General features: G+C 37.7%; 1 protein-coding gene across 2 annotated transcripts; it reads right to left on the bottom strand.

Annotated features, from left to right (window-relative positions):
• On the bottom strand, nucleotides 1-27,145 carry LOC123507628 (lissencephaly-1 homolog). 2 transcript variants are annotated; one of them, XM_045260657.1, is made up of 11 exons: nucleotides 27,000-27,113; nucleotides 16,527-16,555; nucleotides 12,126-12,225; nucleotides 8,956-9,109; nucleotides 8,487-8,633; nucleotides 7,811-7,967; nucleotides 7,320-7,494; nucleotides 5,675-5,810; nucleotides 5,085-5,240; nucleotides 4,479-4,674; nucleotides 1-4,145 (listed from the first exon to the last, which is right to left on the bottom strand). In XM_045260657.1, the coding sequence occupies exons 3-11, from the start codon at nucleotides 12,161-12,163 to the stop codon at nucleotides 4,072-4,074; spliced, it is 1,233 nt and encodes a 410-aa protein (XP_045116592.1). In that variant the 5' UTR covers nucleotides 12,164-12,225; nucleotides 16,527-16,555; nucleotides 27,000-27,113; the 3' UTR covers nucleotides 1-4,071. The 2 variants fall into 2 exon arrangements, with proteins under 2 accessions (XP_045116592.1, XP_045116591.1); XM_045260656.1 differs by lacking the exon at nucleotides 16,527-16,555 and having other exon boundaries at nucleotides 27,000-27,145.
• Between the last annotated feature and the right edge of the window lie 647 nt (nucleotides 27,146-27,792).

Here is a 27,792-nt window from a genome sequence, read left to right on the forward strand (position 1 = left end):
TGGTGTACATCGAATTTATTCACTTGTTACTTAACGTTTATAGAATAAATGTACAGAGAAGAGAAGGTAGTAATTATGTACAGTGTTCAGCAGTAACAAAGTCGTACAAAGCAACTAATTAAAAGGCCCATGTAATTCCTCCTCTACATAAAATAATTCAAAGCTTAAATGAAAATGGCTGCAGGTTTGGATTGGTTTTGTTCCAAGCTGCCAAGATGTTCAGGCCGGGGTACGGTATCTATCTCACGTCTAAATAGCACATAATCTTCCTCCTCCCGTTGAGACAAAGGTCATACATCACACAGTACAGCGGTCTTGTGATTGCTTGTGACAGTGTTGTTGTCATTAGAGGTTCTCAACATGCACACTCCTACTGTCACCATGAGCAAAAGCATGCAAAAACACAGAGAAATACAGAAAAGCAAAAGAATGTCAAGAAAATACATACACAATATCAAAAAAAAAAAAAAAATTTAAATAAATATAGTTGTCATGCAGGTTCTCCAAAAATTCAGTCTGACCTAGAAACATTAAACGCTTGATAAGGTTATGCCACGAAAACCAAAATGGAAAAAGACAACGCGCAGGATAGAGTGTGTTAATCAGCCATCAATGACAGGCAAGACCTTGACGAGGAAAGAGTGAGTGGTCGTGTTACATTCAGGAACGGTTTCACTAAAAGACAGGTGTGAACATCAATTTTAATGCATATATATGTATGTATATATTTATAGATATATATATATGTATGTATGTATGTATGTATGTATATAAGGGAAACCAAGTTCACTTCTGAGACACGGAGGCTAACCAAGGAGGAGTGTGTGGTGGTGACAGGTGAGGGAGGTGCCCCGCCAACGTTCAGGGTGTGACGTCTCTCTAAGCTAGCAAGAGCAGAGGTCCACAACACCTGAAAACTGAAGTGAACTCAAAAGTCTGTGCCTGAAATCGCTTGGAGGATTGGTTGACGCATTCCTCTTGTGGGGGGGTAACAAGCGTTTCAGCTGGAACGATGCTGGTGACTACGACGACAACTAAACAAAATTGTGCCCTTTTTTCAGACTTACCTCGTATCAGGTTCGTTTAATTTTCTCAGACTGATTCTTTTTTCTTTTTTGCTGTTAGGAATCTCAAGAGAGCCCAGCAGTGGTCATGAGTTACCTGGGTTAGGTAGTGAGTTAGATCAACTTCCAGCTTGAACAAACATCAAAACAGTGACCTTGTTAAGGGTGCACAACCCACAAAAAATAAACAAATTCAATGACACGTTCAAGACTGACATGGAACTTTAGCTTTATTGAAAAAAAATGCCAAAGACAGTTGGTAGTAGTGAACCGACGCTGATCATAAACAAGTACCTTTTTCATCTGTTGCTCATCCACAACAAAACTTAACCAGCACAACTGACTCTCAAAACAATAAATAAGACATGAACTTGTATATCAACATCAACATTAGTGTGTATGAGACTATATCGTGACAAAAAATTGGTTAGTTACTTGAAATTTATATAGTATTTTTTCCAGCCGTCAGCAAACATTACCTTTCAGGAACAGACAGTATTTATCTCTTCAATGGCCAAGCAACAACTTGAAGTATTAGTGAGCACAGCACGGCACACTCACAGCCCACCATGCCCGAGTCACGGCTCACCACCAGTCACCACAAGCTATGGAATGTGGATACAACTCAGAATGAACTGGTAACTGATTGTGCCAAGCGTGTGTCTGCTCATGAAAGACAATGTCACCCGACACTGTTGATGTGCCCGGCCACCAGGGTCACTGCCTCTGACTTGTAAGTCCCTCCCGCACGCTGGCCAGGGTGGCAGCAGCCCTCCCCAGCTGACCTTGTGTTGCAAAGTACTAGCACAGGAAGAGAAAGCATCATCAGCTGTCCTGAGTGCCATGTTTAGGATATCTCCGGCAGCTCCTATGGCCCCACCTTCACAAACTTGTTTAGAGTAAGTCATATATATCAAATAAATATAAATAACTGTAAAACAATAAGAAAAAAAAAAGTCTGCACCAAAATGCACTTACACTCTATTTGGCTACACACTAGTGAGAGGAGCAGAGTCAAATGACAGCGGCATCTGATGACTAAAGCGGGACATGTTTGACACTTTCCTCGGCTGCCACTATGTATACAGTCACTTAGGCCTCAGATCTAGCATTGTAAAGAGTAAATGTAATGAATGTTTATGCATGTATAAGTATACAGGTGAGTTTTTATTCAAAGAAAAAGAATGTGCTACTATGCATATACAAATATGCACAATGCAGAAGGGTATATGCATGTATAAGTATACAGTCGAGTTTTAATTCAAAGAAAAAGAATGTGCTACTATGCATATACAAGTATGCACCACAATGCAGAATGGTATATGCATACTACACACACAAGCACACACATTATATGATAATAAATCTGAAACTAACCAGCCCCATGGACTATTCATTAACATATTATGCAACACAGCTAAGACCTTGTGGCAGCCATTTTCAGTTGTCAAATACAGTAGAGCCGGCCTCTCTAGTACTGCTTACTGAACTAGTGTGGTACTGTTCAAGGTTTGCATGACACTACCCTCTGGCAGTGCAGGCACAGGCATAGTCCAAGGCAGGGTGACTGTTTGCTACTGGTGGTGCTGTTCCTTCACTAGTTGGCCAAGCAAGGCAGCCTCATCATAGCTCCAGCTTCTTTATAATAATTAACACAAGATAGTCAGTGATTGATTGATGCCAATGTGACAATCAAAACCACGTGGCTACATTAAATAGTACAAAAATACAAAAAATATACTAAAGCTCTGTAAAGTGTAGACTATATAAGGTAATCACAGCATGTTAGTTTATATAAAAAAGGCACCGTTTGTGCCTCGCTAATTTGACTTCAAAGATCTGCCATGAAATCTAGACGTGGGAAAGATATAGGTAGCAAAGAGTGACAAAATGAAGAAGTAAAGTTAAGACTGGTATTGTCTGGGATGAAAGGTGAACGTGGGAGCGCTGGGCCCCGCCAGACACAACCGAGGTAACAGCCACCAACCGCCCGGCACCCCCCACCAGCAGGTGGTGGGGGAGGTTGGGGCAGAGTAGCACCAGACTGCCTGTACTGAACTAGCCTCTCCTGTCTCCCAGGGCTTGCGTCACATGGTGTGCTGGGGGGCAGGCCCTGTGCACCCTGCTTGCTCTGCTCGCCCTCCTGCTCCCTGATGAGCCCAGCCTGGGGGTGGAGGCTTGGCCTGCCACCTGCTGCCTGCTCCACAGCACACGAAACAAGCATTGCTGTACTGCTGCCTACTTATTTCATCCTTGCCCTCCATTATAGTCTTCAAAACATAGCTGTTGTATAAGTAACTATAAGTGGCTACTTCAATATTTACAATGTTACAGTAATTTTATATCATCAAAGTTTTCCTCTGATCACCTGGGAATGAAGAATCACAAATACAAATGAGCTCATGTTAAACATTCACAGGTTTTGAAGAAACACCTCTACTCTTCTTTGGTGTAAAAACAACAGAGGATCAGCGACACATCACACCCGAACTGCTAGTGAGCAGCCTCGGCCTTGTGGTGAGTGCAAGATAAGGAGGCAACACAAGAAGCAGCTATACACAGGTGCTCTGAGCCCACCCTGGACGCTCCTTAGCTTCCCTGGCGCCCCAGTAGTGCCCAAGTTACTGTCAAAAGGGTGGTACTCTTGTTATATTTTGTGGTAATAATAAATTAAAGAAATAAATTACTTGGGTTTTCTCCTCCCAAAAACATGGTGCCACTTGCCTCTTACTGCACACTGCCCATGTTCCAGCTCCTTTAAGATCAAACTGCAGGGCGAAGAGAGTGGCACCACCCCTGACGAGGTGCCCAGTGCGGCCACCACCACTACCACCACCATCACCACCACCAGAGTAGCCACGGGGCAGGGGATCACAGACAGCAGTGCAGGGGAGTCAGGGAGCAGCAGTGGCATCATCATCAGTGTCTGTGGCGGCAGTGACAGCGTGCAGTGGGGAGGAAGGGGTGGGGAGGGAAGGGGAGGCTGGCTGGCTGGCACACCCTCATGTTAGCGACACTCCCACACCTTGATGGTCTGGTCCACGCTGCCAGTGATGACGTATGGTGCAGTTCGGTGCATGTCTGGAAGGAATGAAAAATAATGAAAAATAAACTAGAAATCCAAAGATATCCTACTAAAACACACCAATAAACACAAACCAAAATTCCTCTACATAGGATGAATCTTGCTAATGAACATCACAAACAACCTCAAGAGCCATACTGAACAATGAAAACAAACAAACACTTCCTTAAACTATTTCCACAAAATAAGAGGTAATGTAAGAAAATCAGTGAGCAACAATATCTCCTTAAAATCTTAGTAAAAACATCACAAGCCACTACAGACCTATTATAACACTAAACACAAAGCAAACACATCAAAATTCCTTCAAATAACACAGCCACACTTACCTAATGATGTACAGAAATGAGAGTGAGCATCCAGGGTCTTTTGGCAACGCTTGTTCTTAATGTCCCACACCCGGACTGTCTTGTCGTCGGAGGCTGAGAGAATGTACTTGCCGCCGGGGTGAACCACTAGGCCTCGCACCCAGTTGTCGTGACCCACCAGAGAAAAGAGGCACAGGCCAACACCCACATCCCAAACCTGTCATTCACACAGAGTACACACATTACTAATACTGTCGTGGCTCCCCCTCCATGCTAAATCATCACATCAGCACATCAAATTTAGAAACTAATCTTGACCCTATCTTGAAAATGTGGCATTCTTTACACACAGTACACACATCAGTAGTGCTTTCATGGCTCATTGCACTCTTAACATACAAGTATCACCATTATAATAATCACATGTATGCACTAATAAATTTTACTCTATGCACAGTCAAATATTCAGAATTCAAGACAAGTGACTCATAGATTTCAAAGACAATATGTCCAGACCCTCTACAAATAAGTACCATTTAAAATCATCACATATATACACAACTCTATACTAAGAACAGAATCCAAGACTACTGATAATGATGCATTTAAAATATTTGATGTGCCCACCTTGATAGTCTTGTCCCTGGAGCCGGACATCAAGAAGGGACCCTGGTAGGTTGGCTTTCGGTTATCTGTGGCAACAGCTTCATTCACGGCATTGCTGGCATTGCCCTCACACCAGGCAATGCATTCCACCACATGGTCGTGCTCTCGAAGCTCAGCCTGATGGAGGCAGGAGCTTGCTTATCTAATCTCTACACACTGGCTCACACATAATGCAAATAGAATAAACTACTCATATACCAAACACATTGCATCAACATGATTCAAAAACCAAACAAAATATTTGTTACAATGTGCATTGAAATTACCCTTTCTAATTTTCCTGTTTGTCAAGAAAACAGGAGAGGATCCACTACTGTGACTTAGTAATAGACAAGCCATCCACTCTACTTCCCCAGACACACACACACACACACACACACACACACACACACACACACACACACACACACACACAAACATTCTATGCCTCACCAAGAGTATGGCAACCTAAGCAGCTTCCCCAAACACAACACAACACAACAAATGTGCACGCACGCGTGCGCACACACACACACACACACACACACACACACACACACACACACACACACCTTGCATTCCTTGGTAGCGGTGAGCCAGACTCGAACTGTCTGGTCATTGGAGCATGAGGCGATGAGGGAGCCGTCGTTGCAGACTCGTACCATCCTCACCCACTCTCGGTGTCCAGTGAACGTCTTCACGCAGTATCTACGGCATCAACACCATCAATACCACCACCACTACTAAAACCTTATATCTAGTCTCTCATCAGGCTAATTATCTCTCAATGTACTAAGCTAAAGGTAGCATCACACTAGCATTTTCCATCAATTTTCAGAAGACTGTCAACTTTTGCCGACGTTCGTCGTCACACACATGCTTGCTTCCACCTCTGTCATGTTTGTCAACTGTAACACAAACATGGCTGTCCCTTCACCCCCAGCAAGTTGTTATTTTGGACCTCTAATGCTCTCTAAGAGATACTTTTCAGACAGCTTTGTCCACTGATAAACAACAGAGTAGCTCATCTTGGCCAGTCACTACTTGGAGGTTCTGCTTTGGATTGTCATAGTCCCAGAGAAATGTAAACAAACAACTGAGCCACTTTTCACGTAAGGCTACAAAAAAAAATAAATAAATAAAAAAAAAAAATAAAAAAAAATATATATATATATATATATATATATATATATATATATATATATATATATATATATATATATATATATATATATATATATATATATATATATATATATATATATATATATATATATATATATATATATATATATATATATATATATATATATATATATATATATATATATATATATATATATATATATATATATATATATATATATATATATATATATATATATATATATATATATATATATATATATATATATATATATATATATATATATATATATATATATATATATATATATATATATATATATATATATATATATATATATATATATATATATATATATATATATATATATATATATATATATATATATATATATATATATATATATATATATATATATATATATATATATATATATATATATATATATATATATATATATATATATATATATATATATATATATATATATATATATATATATATATATATATATATATATATATATATATATATATATATATATATATATATATATATATATATATATATATATATATATATATATATATATATATATATATATATATATATATATATATATATATATATATATATATACAAAAATATATACATCAACATATAAAGATTCTTTTAAACTGGGATTACATCATTCCAAATAAAAAGAAAATAAATTTTATTATAAAAATGTTGATTAGAAACTAGAGATCTTAATTTGACTAAAAATTGACTCTAGAGGAAAATAGTACATTTCATTTAACTCAAGACGATGGAAAAAGTTGATGGAACGGTAAAAAAAATTACAAAAATCGCCGACAGAAAACAAGCTAGTGTGACGCTGCCTGAACACCACCCACACCAACATATATCATTAGCCAAGACATGGCTAATGCACACACAAACTGACATACACAGACACCTACATTTACACCAAAAATGCATTCTATAAGTGGTAGTTCATGACATATAAACAAACCAAGAGAGCTGACAAAACACTGTAAACACCAATAGAAATGCTGCCCCCTCCTCACCCTGTAGCCACCTCCCACATTTTGATGGTCTTATCTCTGGAGCAGCTGAGGAGGTAATCTCCCGAGGGCATGAAGGTTACCGAGGATACATTGTGGTCGTGGCCGTGCATGGTCTTGACACACTCGTAGGAGGAGAAGTCCCAAAGCTTGATGGACATGTCAGCGCTACATGACACTGCAGAGAAGGCAATGCAACAGTTACTCCCTCAAGTACTTCCCTCTATGGCTCAGGAGGTAAACTAAACAATGCATGACTGAGTAACCATACCAGACCTTTAAAATGCTACTCATTGGTGAAATTCCTTCCCATTAAGCTCAAATTTAAATAAAGTGATTAATTGTTACTGCATCTGATGAAAAGTTTGTAGTTCTCTCTCTCTCTCTCTCTCTCTCTCTCTCTCTCTCTCTCTCTCTCTCTCTCTCTCTCTCTCTCTCTCTCTCTCTCTCTCTCTCTTTCTCTCTCTCTCTCTCTATGTGAAGGTGAGACACACCTAAGAACTTCCCGCCATGGTCGAAAGCAATGTCCTGGATGCTGTCGGTGTGGCCCTTGAGGGTCTTCTCGTAGTCGCCTGTCTCGTAATCCCAGACCTTGATGGTTCCGTCTTCACTGGATGAAACCATCAAGGAATACATGGGGTGGATGATAACCTAAAGGGAGGAGAACCATCAGACACAATACAGTGACAATACTAAATAACAATTTCCATGTTCATCTCTATTAATTCCACAAGGCTCTAGTTCTCCTAGTCTTGTCCTCCTTATTGTTGACAATCTAACCATAACTACTCTTCTCCTATGACAATCCAATACAATGACAACCTCTATGTTTATCAATACATTTAATTCTGCAAGTCTCCAATTCTCCCACTCTTCCTTCCAGCTCACTATGCTTTATTTACACTTACTGTCTACCTACCCTTTGTCAGGTCTGTGTGACCTAATACAGTGACAATTCATTATAACAACAACTATCATGTTTATCTATACATTGAATTCCACAAGGCTTCAATTCTGTGTCCTGTTTTCAGTGTGTCATTTTATGTTAACTATCTATGCTTTAGAAGTCTTCTAAGACCGAAAACAGTAACAATCTCCATATTTATCTATACATTTAAGTCTGCCAGGCTCCGGTTTGCCCAGCCTCCTGTCCCCCTTGCCGAGCCTCACCCTGGTGACGGGCGCTCTGTGGCCGGTGAGGCAGTACTTCTCCGGGGGCCGAGGAATCCATTCTGACGGCGATCGTTTGTCCCGAGTTGGAGCTCCAGCGATGTATTCTCTCTCGGCTTCGTTCAGCTTCACCTCCAGCTCCATCACCTGCGAACAACATTACTATTATTATTCACAGACAACACACACATATACACACTCTCTCTTCTCACATACATAAATCTTAATCTAAATAATTCACAAATTAAAAAATCTAGACCAAAATCACACTTCAGGTTCAAAAGTTTGAGCCTAAACAACTTGAAAATCTTACCAATTTGGAAATGTTCGGAAAAACAATTCAACTACGTACATTAGGTAAAATAATACTCCTACAAAAATGTGAAATCAAACAATTCCTCTGCATTGTCTAACATGCACATCCTGTATGTCCCCAGCAGCCATTGCCATCCACATCTTCCCTCCTCACCTTCTTCTGGAGCCTGATGACAGAGCACCATTTCTTTTCGAGGAGTCCAGCGTACTTTCTTTCAATTTCGCCAGGCATGTCTGCCTCTGCCTTGAAGGCTTCCAGAGCGTCCATGTAGCCATTGCTGCACAGATAGTCAGCTATGGCCTTATTACTGCAAAGAAAAAAAGAAGAAAGATCATGTAGTAAATCAGCTATGGCTATATCACAGCACAGAGAAAGAGGAAAGGGCATGTAGCTATCAGTCTTGGATACCAGATAAGATAACAGCCATTACCTTACTTCTAAAGGATGAAATGGTATATAAAAACTATAAAGAAGTCAGCTAAGGCCTTGTTATCAGAGCTAAAGTGGGAAACAAGTGTAGTGTAGTGACTGAGGATTCACAGCCAAGTCATTACTTATGTTTAACACTGTGCTCATTATATGGAAAGAGGATTCAAGACTAAGATTCATAGTTCCAAATGCAGCTGGGTGCACAAAACAAATCATTCCTGACGTGGCAGCCTTGGAGTGAAGACGACTTGTTTCCTTGCTTCTTAATGACACTTCACACTGAACAGCCACAGATGCAATACTTTCACAATAAAGTATCAATCATATCCATACTAAATAACCAAAGATATAGGTTATCAATCATTCTTATTTCTAGATGACATAATCTCAAAGAAACTAAGACACATTTTCCTATAGCATCATTACTAAGATCAAGAGAACATAAACTCACACGCAATAACAATCCATAATTACTTTTAGATAATAGATATAACCTTATTTCTGGGAGTGATAAAATAACAAGACAAGAGCAAACTAAAAGATAGCCAACTTTGGTCTTATCAGTAGTTTTAAAAAGTACATCATCAATACTAAATGAGAAATACACATGTCTGTTTAATGGAATTTTTCTGCTTTGGTCTTCCTTTATTAACATAAAAGCACAGTAAAAATTGTTTGCATGGTTACAAAGAGAAAAAAAGAGAGGTAAGGTTGATTTTATGTCCTTCTAAGCAACAGAACTACTTAAGAGATACAAAAGAAGTGTCTCAGAAGTCATGGATGGAAATAAGAAAGTATATATTTAGCTGTGAAAGGGATAAACAGACAAACCTAACAGGCATTTGACCAATTAGAATTGAATTTAACTTGATAGAATGTTCAGACAGAGGAAACTGACCCAGTAGAATTAAAACTGATTGGCTAGGATATTCAGAGGGATAGAGTTCTTCCATAGAAGTTACCATACTTGAACTGAGCCCCACGAAATCCTCAAACATTCCTGTATCTCATTTTGACACTGTCTCACAGGCTCCTGTGGAAATTAGTGAGGTCTTCCAGGGTGTTTTCAGTGTTTTAGAAATTAGTTAACTAGGATTCTGCCACATAACTTCTCAAAGGTTGTAATGCAAGTTATCAGAGTCTTCCCGAGTGTTCTCACAGGCTCCCGTGGAAGTCAGTGAGGTCTCCCAAGGTGTTTTCAGTGTTTTAGAAATTAGTTAACTAGGATTCTGCATCATTAACAACTTTTCACAGATTGTAATGGAAGTTATCAGAGTCTTCCAGTGTTTTCATTCTAGGGATTACTTAACAAGGATTCTACAACATCAATACGAACTCACAGAAACAAGACTTAGCATATCTAGCCTTTATAAATAGTTCATAGAGGAGTCACGTTAAGAATACAGTCCTCAGTCTGGAGAGAGGAGTACAGTGTGGTGACAGATCCTATTAGAGAAGGAAGGGTGCTAATTATGTCTTCAATAATGACACTTCCATCCTGATTGAGTCCTCTGATAACAATTACCACACACACACACACACACACACACACACACACACACACAATGGACTCATTATTACTTTACTATCAACTGATTGTGTTACATGGCTTCCTGTTTATTTCATGGCTATCATCTGTGTGTGTGTGTGTGTGTGTGTGTGTGTGTGTGTGTGTGTGTGTGTGTGTGTGTGTGTGTGTGTGTGTGTGTGTGTGTGTGTGTGTGTGTGTGTGTGTGTGTGTGTGTGTGTGTGTGTGTGTGTGTGTGTGTGTGTGTGTGTGTGTGTGTGTGTGTGTGTGTGTGTGTGTGTGTGTGTGTGTGTGTGTGTGTGTGTGTGTGTGTGTGTGTGTGTGTGTTCGCTAATCTAATCAAAGGAAATGTTTGGTTTTGTTTCTTATTAGCAGCTCAACTCAACTAAAACCACCACCACCACAACACAACCATCACTGCTTCCCTAACAAGTGTACACCAGTTTGAACCATATCATTCTGTGCTTATTTGCTCACAGCACTCCTGACTCATGACATTATACCTAAAAAAAGAAACTACAGGAAACGTGATAAAAATTTGCCTCTTCAGATATAACATCCTGAAAACATTTGCTCTTTTTCTCAATACTCAAGCCCGGATATCTTTTCCTCCGTTCTCAGTAAGCCAGGTGCCACTCACCAAACCAAATAGATAAGGGAGGATAAATATTGTCTTTTATTAACTTTCCTTGGCCACTGTTCTATACATAAAAAAGTAATATAAAACAAAAAAATAATAATAATCTACAAATTTCTATCTTTCTCTACCCGGAACTCATTTTCCAGACATTTATCCCAATCTTTTGGCTAACTCTCTCAGAACTGCTCAGCGACTGGGATCTAAGTGGATCTTTTTGTTTGACTTTTTGTTGCCCTTGGCCAAGTTTTTCCTTAAAAGAATAGATAAATAAAAATAAACAAATAAAACACCAGTCAGGATCAGTTAAACCATTCTTTCAGCAAAACTCCCAATATACAAGATAAACAGCCAGCCAGTCACCCTCAAACTCCCAATATACAGGAAAAACACAGCCAGTCACTTCAAACTCCCAATATCCAGGATAAACACAGCCAGTCACTCTCAAACTCCCTATATACAGGATAAACAGTCAGTTCAAACTTTCTATTTACAGGATAAACACAGCCAGTCACTTCAAAGTCCCTATATACCTGATAAATATAGCCATTCATTCTCTCAAACTCTCTATATACAGAATAAACACAGTCATTTCACTCAATCCTCTGTCAGTCTAAGAAAAATTCAAAACACTTACAGTTCCAAGCTCTCAAATTCTCTACATACAGAATAAAACATAGTTATTTCACTCAATCCTCTGTCAGTGTAAACAAACTTCAAGACACTCACAGTTCCTCTCTTTGGCGCTGCGACAAACCCATTTTCATGTTCGCAGGTTTCACTGTGGGCACCAAACAACTCTTGGATAACGCTTCTTACACCTCCATACCTGCAGGAAAGGTAAGAATGTGTCATTGTAAAACTGGAGTCAATAATAAAAGCTTGAGTTACTACATGACTTCTGTGCTGATAAGTAAATAAGGGAAAGGTGGACAGAAAGGTCTTTGTACACCATTCATATTGTTTATCCTATGAAAGAGTTAAAGAAATGTAAAAAATATGACATTCATGTTAAAAAAAAAAGAATTCAACATTCATCTGTGCATACAAAAATGGAGGAGGTTCATTCTTACCACATTCATTTCACTCTACCATTCACTACAACCTTAATATTACAACTCAATCAAAGATGAGCCACACAAACATGTAAAGAAAACAATACAAAAATAATAATACCACAGTCATGAACAACAAAAATAGAACCAGGAAACAACAAACTAACATCCAACACCAAAAAGAAGGAAAGGAGAAAAATACAACAAACATCTAGTACCACAACACAATCACAGAGAGATAGAGAGAGAGAGAGAGAGAGAGAGAGAGAGAGAGAGAGAGAGAGAGAGAGAGAGAGAGAGAGAGAGAGAGAGAGAGAGAGAGAGAGAGATACGATAAAAACAACAAGGAGCATCCAGTAAAAAGAAACAAATGAAAACTCCCCCAAAAATGATGATGATGGTGATTAATGATAAGGATAATAATAATAACAATAATAATAAAGTAAGTAAACAAAAAGATAACCAATACAAAACACAACAAATTGAAAAAAAAAAAAAAAAAAAAAAAAAAAAATGTGAAGCATAACTAACAGCAGACACATGCAAGCCCATCCACTCCCCACAAGACACTCCTAAGTACAGCAAGGCAAGGTACTGGGAGGCTGACTGGCTGGCTGGTGGGTGGGAGGGAAAGGAGAGGAAGGGGTGGCAAGGCGAGGTACTGGAAGACTGGCTAGCTGGTGGGAGGGATGCTTGGTGGTTGGGTGGGTGGGGTAAGAGGAGAGCGTTGGCAAGGGATGGGAAGGAAAGGGGTGAGAAGGCAAGGTACTGGAAGACTGGCTGGCTGGTGGGTGAGTGGGTGGGAGGGTGGCTAGGCAGGTGGGTCGGTGGGCAAAGAGGAAGGGGGTGGCAATGGGAGGAAAGGGAATGATGATGTCACCACATTAGCATATTTGTGTTGCACCAGATGACTTGCACAAACCCTTCATGGCTGGGTAGGTAATGCACAGTGTGGCTGGCCGAGGCTGTTAGGCTGTTCCTTTCATTGCTAATACCTCACCAAGATGATGCACACACACCCACACCCACACCCACCCACACACACACACTCCAGCATATGTAAATATTGCCATTGTCATTCTTTTGTTCATTGTACCTATCTTCTCTCAAAAGGCTTGGGTGCGTACGTACGTACGTACATACATACATACATACGCACACAATAAACATACCAGGATATTATGCAAGAAAAGAAGAAAAGAAGGATTCAAGGTAAAATGTAATAAAAATCTGCTAACATCTCCACCCCATCCCATACCATCACACACACACACACACACACACACACACACACACACACACACACACACAATGCAAAATATTAAGTAAGGAGAGCTTTAAAGGAAAGATATAAAAACATCCAGACATTATCTTATATTGACACACACACACACACACACACACACACACAAAGTAAGTTTTCAAGGAATGTTATGAGAATACCCAGACTCTGCCAGCTGCACATTACCCACAATGACACACACACAGACACACATGGTAAGAAATTATGCAAGAAATGTTTTAAAGAAAGATGCAGGAAACTTTTAGCTTTCTAAGAGAGGACAATAAAAGGGAATTATGCCTTCACACCATCCCACGTACATACATACACACACACCAAGGGATCAATGACTGAGCAATGGAGAAAAAAATGTGGGTGTAAAAATAAATAAATAAATAAATATAACATAACACTTTTGAAGAATATGATGAAACAGTATTGATAAGTATGAAACAAGATGGAAAGGTACGTACCATGATTTTGTAAAGGTAAGTAGATTAATACATACAGTCTCTCTCTCTCTCTCTCTCTCTCTCTCTCTCAAACACACAACAAGCCAGAGCCTACAGTACGTGCTCACCACACTACCTTCTCTGTGATGGGCCAAGCATGAAGCAGTCGGATGAAAAGCATTCCTCTCTCATTCCAACACTGGTCGTCCCACACACAAGAACAATGAGGATGTCTTATAAGTCATTGACACCCAAGCCTCACTGACTCCATCCTCTCACTGCCTCATGTCTCATTCACTCACCCAGTTACCAAAGAGGAGACTAATCTGGTGTAAGTGTGGGTCATAAAAATGGAAAACTGTGTGCCTGTGTCAGAGTTCTTTTGAGGCAACACTTTTCTTATTGATAGTTCATGTTTTCCTTGTTTTTATCATGCATTTCTTACACCAGATTAAAGATTTTCCAAGTCTTCCTCAACTAAACATTTAAACTCTGTAAGCTGAGACTAAATGGTCGTGAGGAACTGCATGACCTCGCAATATTATCATCTAACACCACTATAGCATCAGATTACAAAAGGGTGAACAGTCCTATATGGCACAAGAGACTCAACTGTATGACTAGCAATATAATGCAACATGTGGTTTGGGTAAGCTATGATATCAGAAGGCTGTACAGTATCAACATTCCTATATACTATAAGAGTCAACTATATCATCTAACAATTTAATTCTTGAATCTGTAAGCTGTGAGATCAGACTTCTCTTTTATGTAAGAGGGTAAATCTGGCAAACAACAACAATGACTAAAGAAAAAGGCCCACTTAGGTGCCAGTTCCCAAGCAGATCCAAGAGAGTTAGCCAAAAGAATGAGATAAATGTCTTGAAACCTTCCTCTTAAATGAGTTGAGGTCATAGTAAGATGGAAACACAGAAGCAGGTAGAACTATGAGAGGCACAAATACGTATATGAGCTAGCAATAGTGAACACCTTGATTCTCTACGCTCAGATCACATGGTAGTAAGGGGTAAAGTCTCCTATATATGTACTATAACAGATCAACCATATAACCTCACAAGTTAATGCAAGAACTACCTAAGACAAGAGGTAGTTTCCTGGCCTGAATGTCCTCATTATACAATGTTGGATAATCATGTCAGCAAGCCTTACTTACTCATTTATTCACCTTTCAGCCTGTTCCTCTCTTACATACACAAGATAAGCTATACACTGACAGATGCCTCAAGAACCACCTAACACACAAGAGATATAGTTTCCTGGGCTGTATTTCCTCATTATACAAATCTAAATCATCATTTCTAGCAAGCCTTAACTATTCATTTGTACTCCTTTTAGCCTGTTCCTCTCTCACATGTATAAAAACAACAAGATACTTTTATTATACCAAAAGACACATGCTTCAAAATTCACTATATCTCCTGCACTCCTTACTTCACACAGGTGTTCAGATATTACTGCACTGAAAGGTCACACACATGAAAAGGTAAGGTAAGCACTCAATTTACTCCCACACCTGAAAGTTAAATAATAGCTCAGGTGTGACACAGACCCAGTTAGCTTACACACATTCCAGCAGCTTGGGTATGTGAATCCTGTTATGTATTGAGCTTCTTCCACTATGCAGCATCCATATCAAGGCATCAGAGAGAGAGAGAGAGAGAGAGAGAGAGAGAGAGAGAGAGAGAGAGAGAGAGAGAGAGAGAGAGAGAGAGAGAGAGAGAGAGAGAGAGAGAGAGAGAGAGAGAGAGAAATGCTAGCCCTAGGTCTTGTGTTATATAAGGTGTTCTATGTCATGTCCCCATTAGTTAGCATAAACACTGTTGCCTTGCTGTCAAACACCATCACCTCACGTTTGGCAAGATTATGTACATTTACGTACACCACTGCATGACATGTGTGTGACCAGCAAAGTTAGATGAGTATTAACCTTATTTTTGTCTTTTGAGAAATATTTATGGCACACACACACACACACACACACACACACACACACACACACACACACACACACACACACATCCAAGCCATAAAACTATACATACACTTAAATCACTAATAAATAAATAAATAAATCCATCAAAACATTACTAGTTACATAAGAAGACATGGCAAGACAGGTTGCGACATGCATACACTCCTCTATAGAAAACTGTAGACATGTAGGGATAAGGAACGGAGACACACACACACACACGTAAGTACAATCTCACACACTGACTGACACACACACACACACACAATGGCTGACACACACACAAGGAGAGATGGGTAACAAACAAGAGGGATGAGGAAACATTCAGAGAGACACAAGATAACTTACACCAGCTAACTCCAGGCAGGACAGGCAGCCTTGTGGGGAAAAATATATCCGTAACTTGCAACTCTCACACAGACTCTTAGCTAAGTATTTCTGCTCATCACTTGGCAAGCTATCAAATCTATGTCTACTAAGGTGTCAGACAATGCATGGTGTCTACTGTCTATAGAAGGGTGTGATTGGGGCATACAAACTCAAGGTACATTGTTAATAGTTGGGGAATGTGTGTGTCTGTTTTGTTTGTTTTCCTTCATTTAAGTAAGTTGTGTTTATTTTTCTTCAACTGAGGATGAAGCATACAAAATTAAGATACATTGTTAATAGTTCATTGTTAATAGTTGGGAAATGTCTCTTATTTGTTTTTTTTTTCTTATTTTGCTCTCTAGTAGATAAACACATTTATTTTTTTTCTTAACCTGAAAGGGGCATATAAAACTGATACACATTCTTAATATTTTGGAAATGTCTCTTGTCTTGTACATAATTGGTATTTTGGGTATGTACCACTTTTACTTGTTGTGTTTATTGTTTTTCCTTATTTCAATGTCCTCTAATATCTGTATTTGTTATTGTCCTTAACCTAAAGCTTTCTGGTATAATAAGTCTGATAATTATAAGGATTTGCTATATTGTCAGAGGACTTATGAATCAAGGAAAACAAAAAGCACAGAGGAGGTGAGAGCAGAAGGGCACATGACTTGTGACTATACATATATACTCAAATATTTCCCCTACACTCTAAAACACAACCTATGTAGTACTGGTCTGACTATACATACATACATACATAAATCTTTCCCCTGCCCTCTAAAACACATCCTATAAAGTACAGTTCTGTCCCACTACTGAATAATATGAGCTTCAGGATTGTTTTGTTAGCATACCATCATTAATTACATATCACTGCAACTTTCCCTCCTACACTCTACACACTAATATTAAGAAAACTTCAACCCAGTATAAGAAACACTTGAAAAAGAGAAAAATGACAGGTGAACTATTTTGAAAACAGGAAAATGTAAAGCGTCCATAAAAAAAAAAAAAAAAAAAAAGTAATAGCAATAGAAATAATGATTGCCTTGCATTTTCATCAAACATTATAGCAGGTTAGTTTTCTTAACAGCATAATTCTTTCTTAAAGCTAAAAAAAATCAAGACCACAATTCTTTTCTTAGTACACAGCTGTATGTAAATAAACAACCTTAACCTTTTCAGTACTATGACGTGTTTCCATATTCATTCTGCTTATTATTCGCTGATTCTATATAGCTTCAGAAACTCATGTAGGGGATTGAAATAGTGAAGGCTTCGGCTATCAATCTTCTGACCTTCATAGACTCTTCTTAATGTTAATAAAATGGTTTAATTGTACATAAATCTCAGGTAAAAACGTGACCCAGTATTGAAGAAGTTAAACTCCCAGCCTAACTCTTACCACGTTTTACACACACATGCACACACACACACACACACTAAACTCATCTCCTCTTTTAGATATTTTTAGCTGTGTTCTTACTTACAAATTAACCAGAGCTTATCTTAAAACCCTCAGCAGTGAAGCCTCAGTCCACGTTTCATCATAGCACAGGGATATTGCATTTACTAAGACAGTGAGAGATGCAAAACATTCAAAAGGAGAAAATGTTGTATGAGGAAAGTGTACAGGGAAGAAAACTTGTCATGTGGGGAAATGTTTTAGAGAGGAGAGAAAAAAATGTTGAGAAAATTAAAATTGTCCTGAGAGAAAAACTTGTCAAATGGGGGAATGATTACAGTGGAGAAAAACAAAGAGAGAAAATTATGTCAAAGGAGGAAAACATGTAAAATAAGAAAATGTTGAGCAGAGAGGAAAAAACATTGAACAAAAAATGTCTGGGAAGGAAAACTTAGTAAATGGCAAAATGTTTAAGAGAGTAGAGAAGGAAATGAGAGAAATGTGCCCAGAGAAAAACTTGCAAAATAAGAAAACATTTAGAAGGAAGAGGAAAAAAATTGAGAACACTTATGTCCGAGAAGAAAAACTAAAACCACAAAACACATAAACACCCTCAGGAAATGAGTCCACCCTTAAAAGGACCTCCAGACACAGCAAACCACCACCACAGAGACCAGAGGGAAGAAAACTAAGCCCCAAAACACACAAAGACCCCCAGGAAATTAGTCTAGCCTTAAAAAGACCTCTAGAAAAACCAAACCACCACCACCACAGAGACCAGAGGGAAGGAAAACTAAGCCCCAAAACACACAAAGACCTCCAGGAAAGGAGTCTACCCTTAAAAAGACCTCCAGACACATCAAACCACCACAGAGACCAGAGGGAAGGAAAGATAACACCACGAAACACACATAAACATAACATAAGAAAAGAGGAAAGCTGCGGCCTATACCTATACGAGGCAGTCCCTGTGTGTTTAACCTACCTAATTCCATCTATTATCCCCATCCATGAACTTATCTAACCTTCTTTTAAAGCTCCCTACCATAAAGACCCTCAAGAGAAGTCTATCCTTAAAAAGACCTCCAGACACAGAACACCACCACCACACTGACCAGGACCACCATAATCACCAAAAAGACCTGTGTCCTCATCTCAGTGCAACAGACTCCCACCTGTACAGCAATCACCTTATCACCAACACACTGGCTCACTCTCATAACATAGGTGACTCATGCTGGGACACTGACTATCTTATCTTCTAATCCTATTTCCATTCCCTGTTGGTGCTTGTGAGGATTTTGTTCTTGTTTATTAGTATCAGTGATGTTTTGATTTATTTTGATCTATCTTTTTTTTTTTAATCTATTTTTTGATTATTTTGTTTGTGTTCAGTTGTATTTGAAGTTTTTATTTGTTTATTAGTATCAGTGGTTATTATTTATTTCTAGCTATCTATTTTTTATCTATTTCTTTATGATTTTATTAATGTTCAGTAGTATTTCATGTTTTATTTAGTTATTTCTATTTTATTTTCATATTTTTGTTCATGTATCAGTGGTTTTATTTATATCTATTTCTTTATGATTTTGTTAATGTTCAGTAGTATTTCATGTTTTATTTAGTTATTTCTATTTTATTTTCATATTTTTTTTCATGTTCAGTAATATCTGTGGTCTTATTTATTCCTATTTATTTATATTCTATCATCTATAATTTATTTTGTCTATGTTCAGTAATATTTGTAGTCTTATTTATTCTCATTTTATCTATCTTTTTCTTTTCATAATTCAGTAATATCAGAGAGAGAGAGAGAGACTTCCAAATTTTCCCAATATTTCCCTAGTAAATCAACAACCCAGAATACAAAGAAAAGTCAGGAATGTACATAGTCTACTACTAGGAAAAACATTTAAATTGAAAAAAAAAAAAAAAAAAAAAAAAATCAAGAAACATATATTACAAAGAAAAAACAGAAAACGACAAAATAACAAACCTATCCCTCCATTTCACTAAAGATAAATAAAAAAAAAAAAGTTAGAATTGATAAAAGAGAACAAAGAATAAAAAAAAAAGAATTGCATTGCTTGAAAGAAAAAGGAGAAAAAGAACATAAAAACCTGTCCTTCCATTTCACTACTCAAGAATCAACAACCGACAACAATCACTAGAAATTCAGAAGATAATGACTTAAACGACCAATTAAGATAGCCCTGCCAAAACAAAGCACTCAGGGGGTAATGAAATAAAGTCCAACCTGCCATGCTACAGTGAAATAAAGGCCAAACTGTCGAGGTAGAGTGAAATAAAGTCAACCTGCCAAAGCTACAAAAAAATAAAGTTTAAAGTCCATGATGATGATGATGATGATGATGATGATGATGATGATGATAATAATAATAACAATAATAATAATAATACAGAGGAGGAGGAGGAGGAGGAGGAGGAGGAGGAGGAGGAGGAGGAGGAGGAGGAGGAGGAGGAGAAGAAGAAAAGGAAAAAACAAGAACAACAAGAAGAAGAACAAGAAGAACAAAAATAAAAGTAATTTCTAGTAATATTCAAAACAATGCATTTAATCTTTTCATTACTAACTGGCCACTTTTTTAAAAATTGTATAGCTACCACTTATGTTTTTTTTTGTTTCTTTTTTTCTCCTTTCAGTCATCCCTAATCATAATATAGAGCATACACAGGAAAGCCTTATTTTTTTTTCCTTTCCTCTTTCCTCCTCTTTTCTCTCCTGCACATCCTTGTCAATATCTTGTACTATAATGCTGCTTGTGGCATAAATTGTTGTATATTATAATAAAACCATTATTCATTTTTTTTATGGCGAGGGACAAAAAAATAAAATAAATAAATAAAAATAAATAAATAAATAAAATTAGCTCAGTTAGATGTCAGTCCCCAAGCAGGTTTGAAAGTTAGCCAAAATAGTGGTATATCTTGAAATCTCCCTTTTAAATGAGTTCAGGTCATAGGAAGATGGAAACACAGATACAGGCAGGTATAAACTCAGTCAAAATATGCTCATTTATAATCTTTTTTTAATTGAAGAGTCAAGATTTGATAGTAAGCCTAAAAGATCACACTAATCAATGACAATAAAAGATAATAATGATAAAAAACACCTCAAACAAAGAACTGAATGTATCACCAGAACAAAAACTGAAATGAGCACACAAATATTTTAACGAATCCAGAATGTGGGGCAAAATAAAGGAAGAAAAATATTACATAACAATAGCAAAAACAAAAAGTGTAATTGTATTGTACAAAATCAAAACAAACACTTAAAACCTCTTACGGAATCAAAAAACACATCTGAGTTGCTTATGTTGCCTGGAATCTTAATAATGGAGTATTTATCCACCTACAGACACTATTCATATTTTCCTCTAATGGCAATAGTGTTTGAAAAGTCCACAGTAAATTTATCAGGGGAGGGATGAAGGTTAAGGAATAATTAATAGGGTTTTCTCTGTATAATGTTGTGTTTATTCACGTATCGACACACTATATTTTTTTCCCTCTAGTGGTAATACTGTTTAAATGAAGGCTAGGGAACAATTAATAGGGTTTTCTCTGGCTCAATCTGCTTAATTTGCATAATGAAGTGTATATGTACCTATCTCTCTAATGGGAATAGTTTAAAGACTAGGGAACAATTAATAAGGCTATCTCTGCAGAATAACCATCAAGTATCTACCTACACATATACTATTAGCATCTTTATTCTCTTGTCACAGCAAACAGAGCAAACATGAATCAATCGATTGGATGTGAGGTTTATATTAACAATCAAGGGGTTATCTCTGGCTACACACTGCAAGCCACACCCACCATTGTTTAGAGCAGTACCTCACTATCACACCATGATACACTGGGCTTCCTAAAGGGGGTAACTCAAATCTGGAGGTAATATGGTCACTAACTTCCTCACTGCCATAAGCAACAATGCAGTGCTAGGAAGTGTATGGAATACTCAAAAGGAAGAATGAGGAAAGAAAGGTTTCGTTACTTCTAATCTGTACAGTGTTTGGTGGTGGTTGTAGATGAATGTCTCAGAAAGGTTAGTGACAGAAAAAGACATAACACATAGCACTGAAAGCAGGTGAAAGACTTTAGCTGTCTAATCCTACTTAGGAATATATGAATGTCAACTAAAGTGATGATGATGATGATGATGATGATGATGATGATGTGCAGATCAAAGAATAAAAAGGAAAGTCTAGAAATTGTTAATGTTTTTTTTATTTCATGTGGTCTTGATATCAAATCTTATCTATTTGAGGATTAAACATTTGTTTTAACTTTGAATTTACAGCACAACATCAATATAAATAACTAAATAATACATCAGTAATTTATTTATTTATTTATCTTTTTTATTTTTATTTTATTTTATTTTTTTTTTTTTTTGTGTGTGTGTGTTTATCTAGTTGTACTGTTCAAGGTTCGAGCAGGGCTCATAGTGTCTTGTCTCCATGTCTCCATTTATCCAATTATTCTTTAAAGTTATGCACATTATGTGCTGTAACAACTTCATCACTCAATGCATTCCACTGTTCTATGTGGAAAACTGTATTGTGTGTGTGTGTGTGTGTGTGTGTGTGTGTGTGTGTGTGTGTGTGTGTGTGTGTGTGTGTGTGTGTGTGTGTGTGTGTGTGTGTGTGTGTGTGTGTGTGTGTGTGTGTGTGTGTACTGACATCCCAAAATACCAAATAAAATCTACCAGTGCTATCATTCATAAAAATAAATAAATATATAAATAAATAATCTAAATTAAATTAAATTAAATTAATAAATATAAATATCAACTAAACTTTCAAATAATAAACAAAACAGAACCACAAGACATCCCTTCAGCCTCACCAACACAACACACCAGCATCAAAGGAAAGAGAAGAGAAAACAAAGACAACAGAAACACTAGCAAAAGATACACCAAAGTAAATAACACACACACACACACACACACACACACACACACACACACACACACACACACACACACACACACACTTTCAGTCACCAAGAAGCTCTGAGCATCCACAAGACACACTCCTCCTCAGCCTCACCTACACAACACAAAATCACAGAGAAAAAGAAAAGTAAAAGAAAACACAGAAAGGAAGAAAATAAAAGGAAAAATCAGAAGAAAATTAGAAGAAAAACTGAAATGAAGAAAAATATAAAAAGAAAGGAGGAAAGACAAGAAAAAATTGAGAAAGAAAAATAGGAAAAATACAGAGAGGAAGAAAATAGAAGCGAAAGTATTGACAATAACATAAACAAGAGTAGATCACCATACACACACACACACACACACACACACACACACACACACACACACACACACAGGGAGCCTCTGAACACCCAATATGACATCCACCCTCCTCCTTCACCAATACCATCACCTCAAGAAAAAAAAACAGAAAAAGACAAAAAATAAAAGAAAAAACGAAAGTGTTAGCTAAAGAATATCACCACAAACACATTTTCACTCACACAGAGCTTATAGACACTCGACATGGCACTTTTTCACCATCACCAACACACCACACCACAAAACCACCGGAAAAGAAGAAAAGAAAAAGAAAGAAGGAAGTATTAGCTTAAGACAACAAAAAATATCACCACATATACATTTTCACTCACACAGAGCTTCTAAACACTCGACATGACACTTTTTCAACCTCACCAACACACCTCAAAATCATGAAAAAAAAAATAAATAAAAAAAAAAAAAGGCTTAAAACACCTCACCACAAAATCACAAAAAAGAAAAAAAGAAAAAAGTATTAGCTAAGACAACAAAAGAATGACCACACATTTATTTTCATTCACAACAAGATCTAATAAATACCCAAGAAGACCTTAACTACCACCACCACCATCACCACCAGAAGAAAAACAAAAGTAACTCAAGATACACCACAACTTAGCACCATCTACCATTTCCACCCACAGAGAAGCTTAGAACACACAAGGGAACTGAAGTAAAAGCAAGGGAAGAACCTCAACACTAAACAAGACCAGGAAGAGAAGGTAAGGAAGGTCAAGACACAAGGTGGGATGAGTAATACTGCTAATACATAACTTTCTTCTATTATGAGTGACAGGTGAGGGAAATGGACGTATACTATTTGAGAACCTTGGGGACTTGTGCCTCTCTTACAATGTGGAGACATGTCAGGGCTTTAGTTCATGTTTATTGAGGGATTCTTGGGCTGTGATGGAAGGTTTGCTCTGAATATGCTAATTCTCTCATCCTGTCTTCTATACACTAACAATAATACTTTACTTGGCTCCTCATCTATGTGAAATTGGTCTTTTTAACACCACCACTAACTAAATAATAGAAAACATTATGCCGTGACCTCAAAAACCCATGCCATGAGTAAAATTTAAACAAAATTGAAATGAGAAATGCTGCTATTCTAACTGACAGATGAGTAAATTAAATAGTAAATCAGTAAATTACATGAGTAAATCAAATGAACACCACCATGGAAGATTTGCCCTGAATACAGTGACTCCCTGATCCAGTCTCTACATGCTAATAATAATACTTTAATTGGCTATCGATCTAAGTGAAATCTCTCTTTCTCACACCACTACCAACTAATAGAAAAAGAATTACCTATGTTGCAACCTTAAACACACCTGACATGCCCTGCCCTGCCCTGCCAACTGTTGCTATATTTTGCTGCACCATTCCCTGCTTGAATTTATTGTACATTTTCTGATGTATGGTGTGGTATTAAAGAAACAATGAGTATGTGGACACTTTCAGTAGTTTCCTTCAGCCAATAAGAGATGAGGAAAAGCTGATGTTTCTAAAAGTTCTCAAGAGTGTAATACAGATGAATATGTATGAGAATCTAGACCTTTCAAATATTTCCCTTGACAAATGAATGAAAGAAAATAAAGAAAGGTATGATGAATAAATACTGTGAATAAACTTCTTCCTTCTATCAGGTGAGTAATCCAGGTGATGACAAATTAATTAATAAACACTAAAACTAGATCTTTCAAATATTTCCCTTGACAGGTGAGTGAAAGATAATGAAAGGTACAATGAGTAAATACTACAAATACACCTTTCTCCTTTATCAGGTGAGTAATTCAGGTGATAAATGAATTAATAAAACACCAAAACTAGATCCTTCAAATGTTTCTCTTGACTGATGAGTAAATGAAGATAAGATGAGTAAATATAGCAAACACTCTATTACTCACTTCACTTACTAGTGGCAAGTGAGTAATCGGTGATAATAAATTAATTAACACACAAGTAGACCTTTTAAATACTTTCCTTGACAGATGTCTGAAAGAAGGTGAGTAAATATGGCAAACACTGCATTACTCTCTTCAATTACTTTGTGACAGGTGAGTAACTCAAATGGTGAATAAATTAATAACACCAGAACAAGACATTTCAAATTATTCCTTGCCAGGTGAATAAAACAATGAAAGACAAGGTGGAATGAGTAAAATATGGAAATACATCATAACTTTCTCCAATTATCCATGACAGGCAAGTAAAGTGGATGAGGCAACAGCATGAATAAACACCCAAATATGTATCATTTACACACCAGGTGAGTATAAACAAGGTGAGACAAAGTGACATGAGTAATGGTGCATATACAACTGACAGGTGAGTAAATCAGGCCAAACAACAGCATGAATAACACCAAAACATCATATTTTTCAACACACCTCCCTTGACAGATGAGTAAAATAAATAATAACAATAAAGACAAATATATATACACACACCTTTCCTGTATTTCAAGTGGCAGGTGAGTAAATCAGATGAAGCAGCATGAATAACAACAACCAACCTTTTCATACATTTTCCTTGACAGGTGAGTAAAGGTGAAACAAAAGTGACAAGAAATGTTGACAGATGAGTGAATTAAATGAGTAAATTTAAAATACCTGCCTTGACAGATGAGTAAAGAAAGAGGAAACAAAAGTAAAATGAGTAACTACTGTCTCAATTGACATGAGTAAATCACATGAACACCAAACATCAACATTTTCAAACACCTGCCAGGACAAATGAATAAAGAAAGAACAAACAAAACCAACAGGAGTAAGATTTCAACTGACAGATGAGTAAATAAGATGAGTAAATCACAAAAACACCACCACCAACACAACTATTCATTCCCTCTATACACCTGAACAGATGAGTAAAGAAGAAACAGAAGCAACATGAGTACTAATATTTCAACTGACAGATGAGTAAATCATACGAACTCCACCAAACCCCACAACTTTCAAAGCCTTCCCTTGACAGATGAGTAAAGAGAACAAGGAGGCGTTGAAAGAATGAATAAGTGTCAATAAAGTAACCACACCTTCCTTACTCACTGAACTGACAGCACACCAGGTGAATATCAGGTGAGTAAAGGCCGTACAGAGCAAGCCACCCCCTCCCCACACCACGGGAGGCGGAGGGAGGGAGAAAACAACAACAAACAACCCAAGAAACGCAAAGAAAATTGATTGATTGAGTACAAGACGGTGACAATTTTCGGTTCGTCGCATCCATTCAGCCGTTGGGGAAATAAAGTGTCATTTTACTCATTTACGATGCTGTTCGGGAAAGGCGAAGGAAGGAAGAGTCAAGAAGTGAGTCACCACTGAGTACCGGGATGGATGCGGGCAACCGAAACAAACCAATATTTTCAGTGAGACAGCCCCTCCTTCATATTACGTCACTGCTACCCGTTAACCCTTCACCCTCACACCCTGCACCCTTAGCCACGCGTAGATATAACCAACAGGGCCCTGAAACACCCCCCGCCACAGCCGTAGACCTAAAAACAACCCCGCAAAATGACAAAAACAAAAGCAGCTGACACCAGAAGCCATGTTCGCCCTCCTCCCGTGACTCACCCTAATATTTCCTTCACATTTACCCTTAATTCACCCCATAAAACCCTCGCCCACCCACTCAAAATAGACCTAAGGGACCTTGCTACACTCATGCGCTTACGGATAAACTCAGGGACACTTACTGGTCGGGAGTGCAAGGGGAGAGACAAATCCCTGGTGAAATAAGGAGCAGGTGGAGTGTTATTGTGCCCCGCTCGCTGGGACTCTCGCGACTCACGAGACTCGGCGAGATCGATCGGGGAGACTGCCTGACTGGGGCTATGGTTCTTCCTCACGACCCAGACGCTATTTTTATGCCTAATGTTCGTGTTTTAGCTATTTGTGTGATTTATAGAGTTTGTTTTACGATTTTTGTTGGGTTTTCATTGAGTTCCGCCTTCTCTATTTCGCTTTTATTCACTATCTCCGTCTTATTTTACCGTTTTGTTCTCTCTATGTGTACTTTGATCTCTTTAATCTTGTTTCAACTTCTTGTGTGTTCCGTAAGACTCGTTCTTCGGTTTTCTGTTGAATATTCGCTTAGTTATGTGTCTCCTGCTTCTTTTTGTGCTACATTCTAATTTATGTCTCATATTCATTAAGTTCCCCTTCTCCCGGCCCTTCTTTTGGTTCTTTCTCACGGACACGATTTTTATGTCTCATATTTCTCTTTCAGATTGTGTTTTCTGTTTTGTAGAACTTGTTTGTTCGGTGTATGTTGGATATTCGTCAAGCTTTCAGTTCCCCTTGTTTATTCCTTTATTCACCATCCCTGCTTTTCTTTTGTTGTTTTTCGTCCTATATAATATAATCAGTGATTTCTGTATCTGATTCTCCTCTTTCAGCTTCTTTGACTCATTCGCATTTAGGTTTTTGTTGGGTTTACATTAAATTCCATCTTTTGGTTCTTTACCACCAGTCTCTATTATATTATAT

The sequence above is a fragment of the Portunus trituberculatus genome, chromosome 23 (assembly GCF_017591435.1).
Source record: "Portunus trituberculatus isolate SZX2019 chromosome 23, ASM1759143v1, whole genome shotgun sequence".
Lineage (NCBI taxonomy): Eukaryota > Metazoa > Arthropoda > Malacostraca > Decapoda > Portunidae > Portunus > Portunus trituberculatus.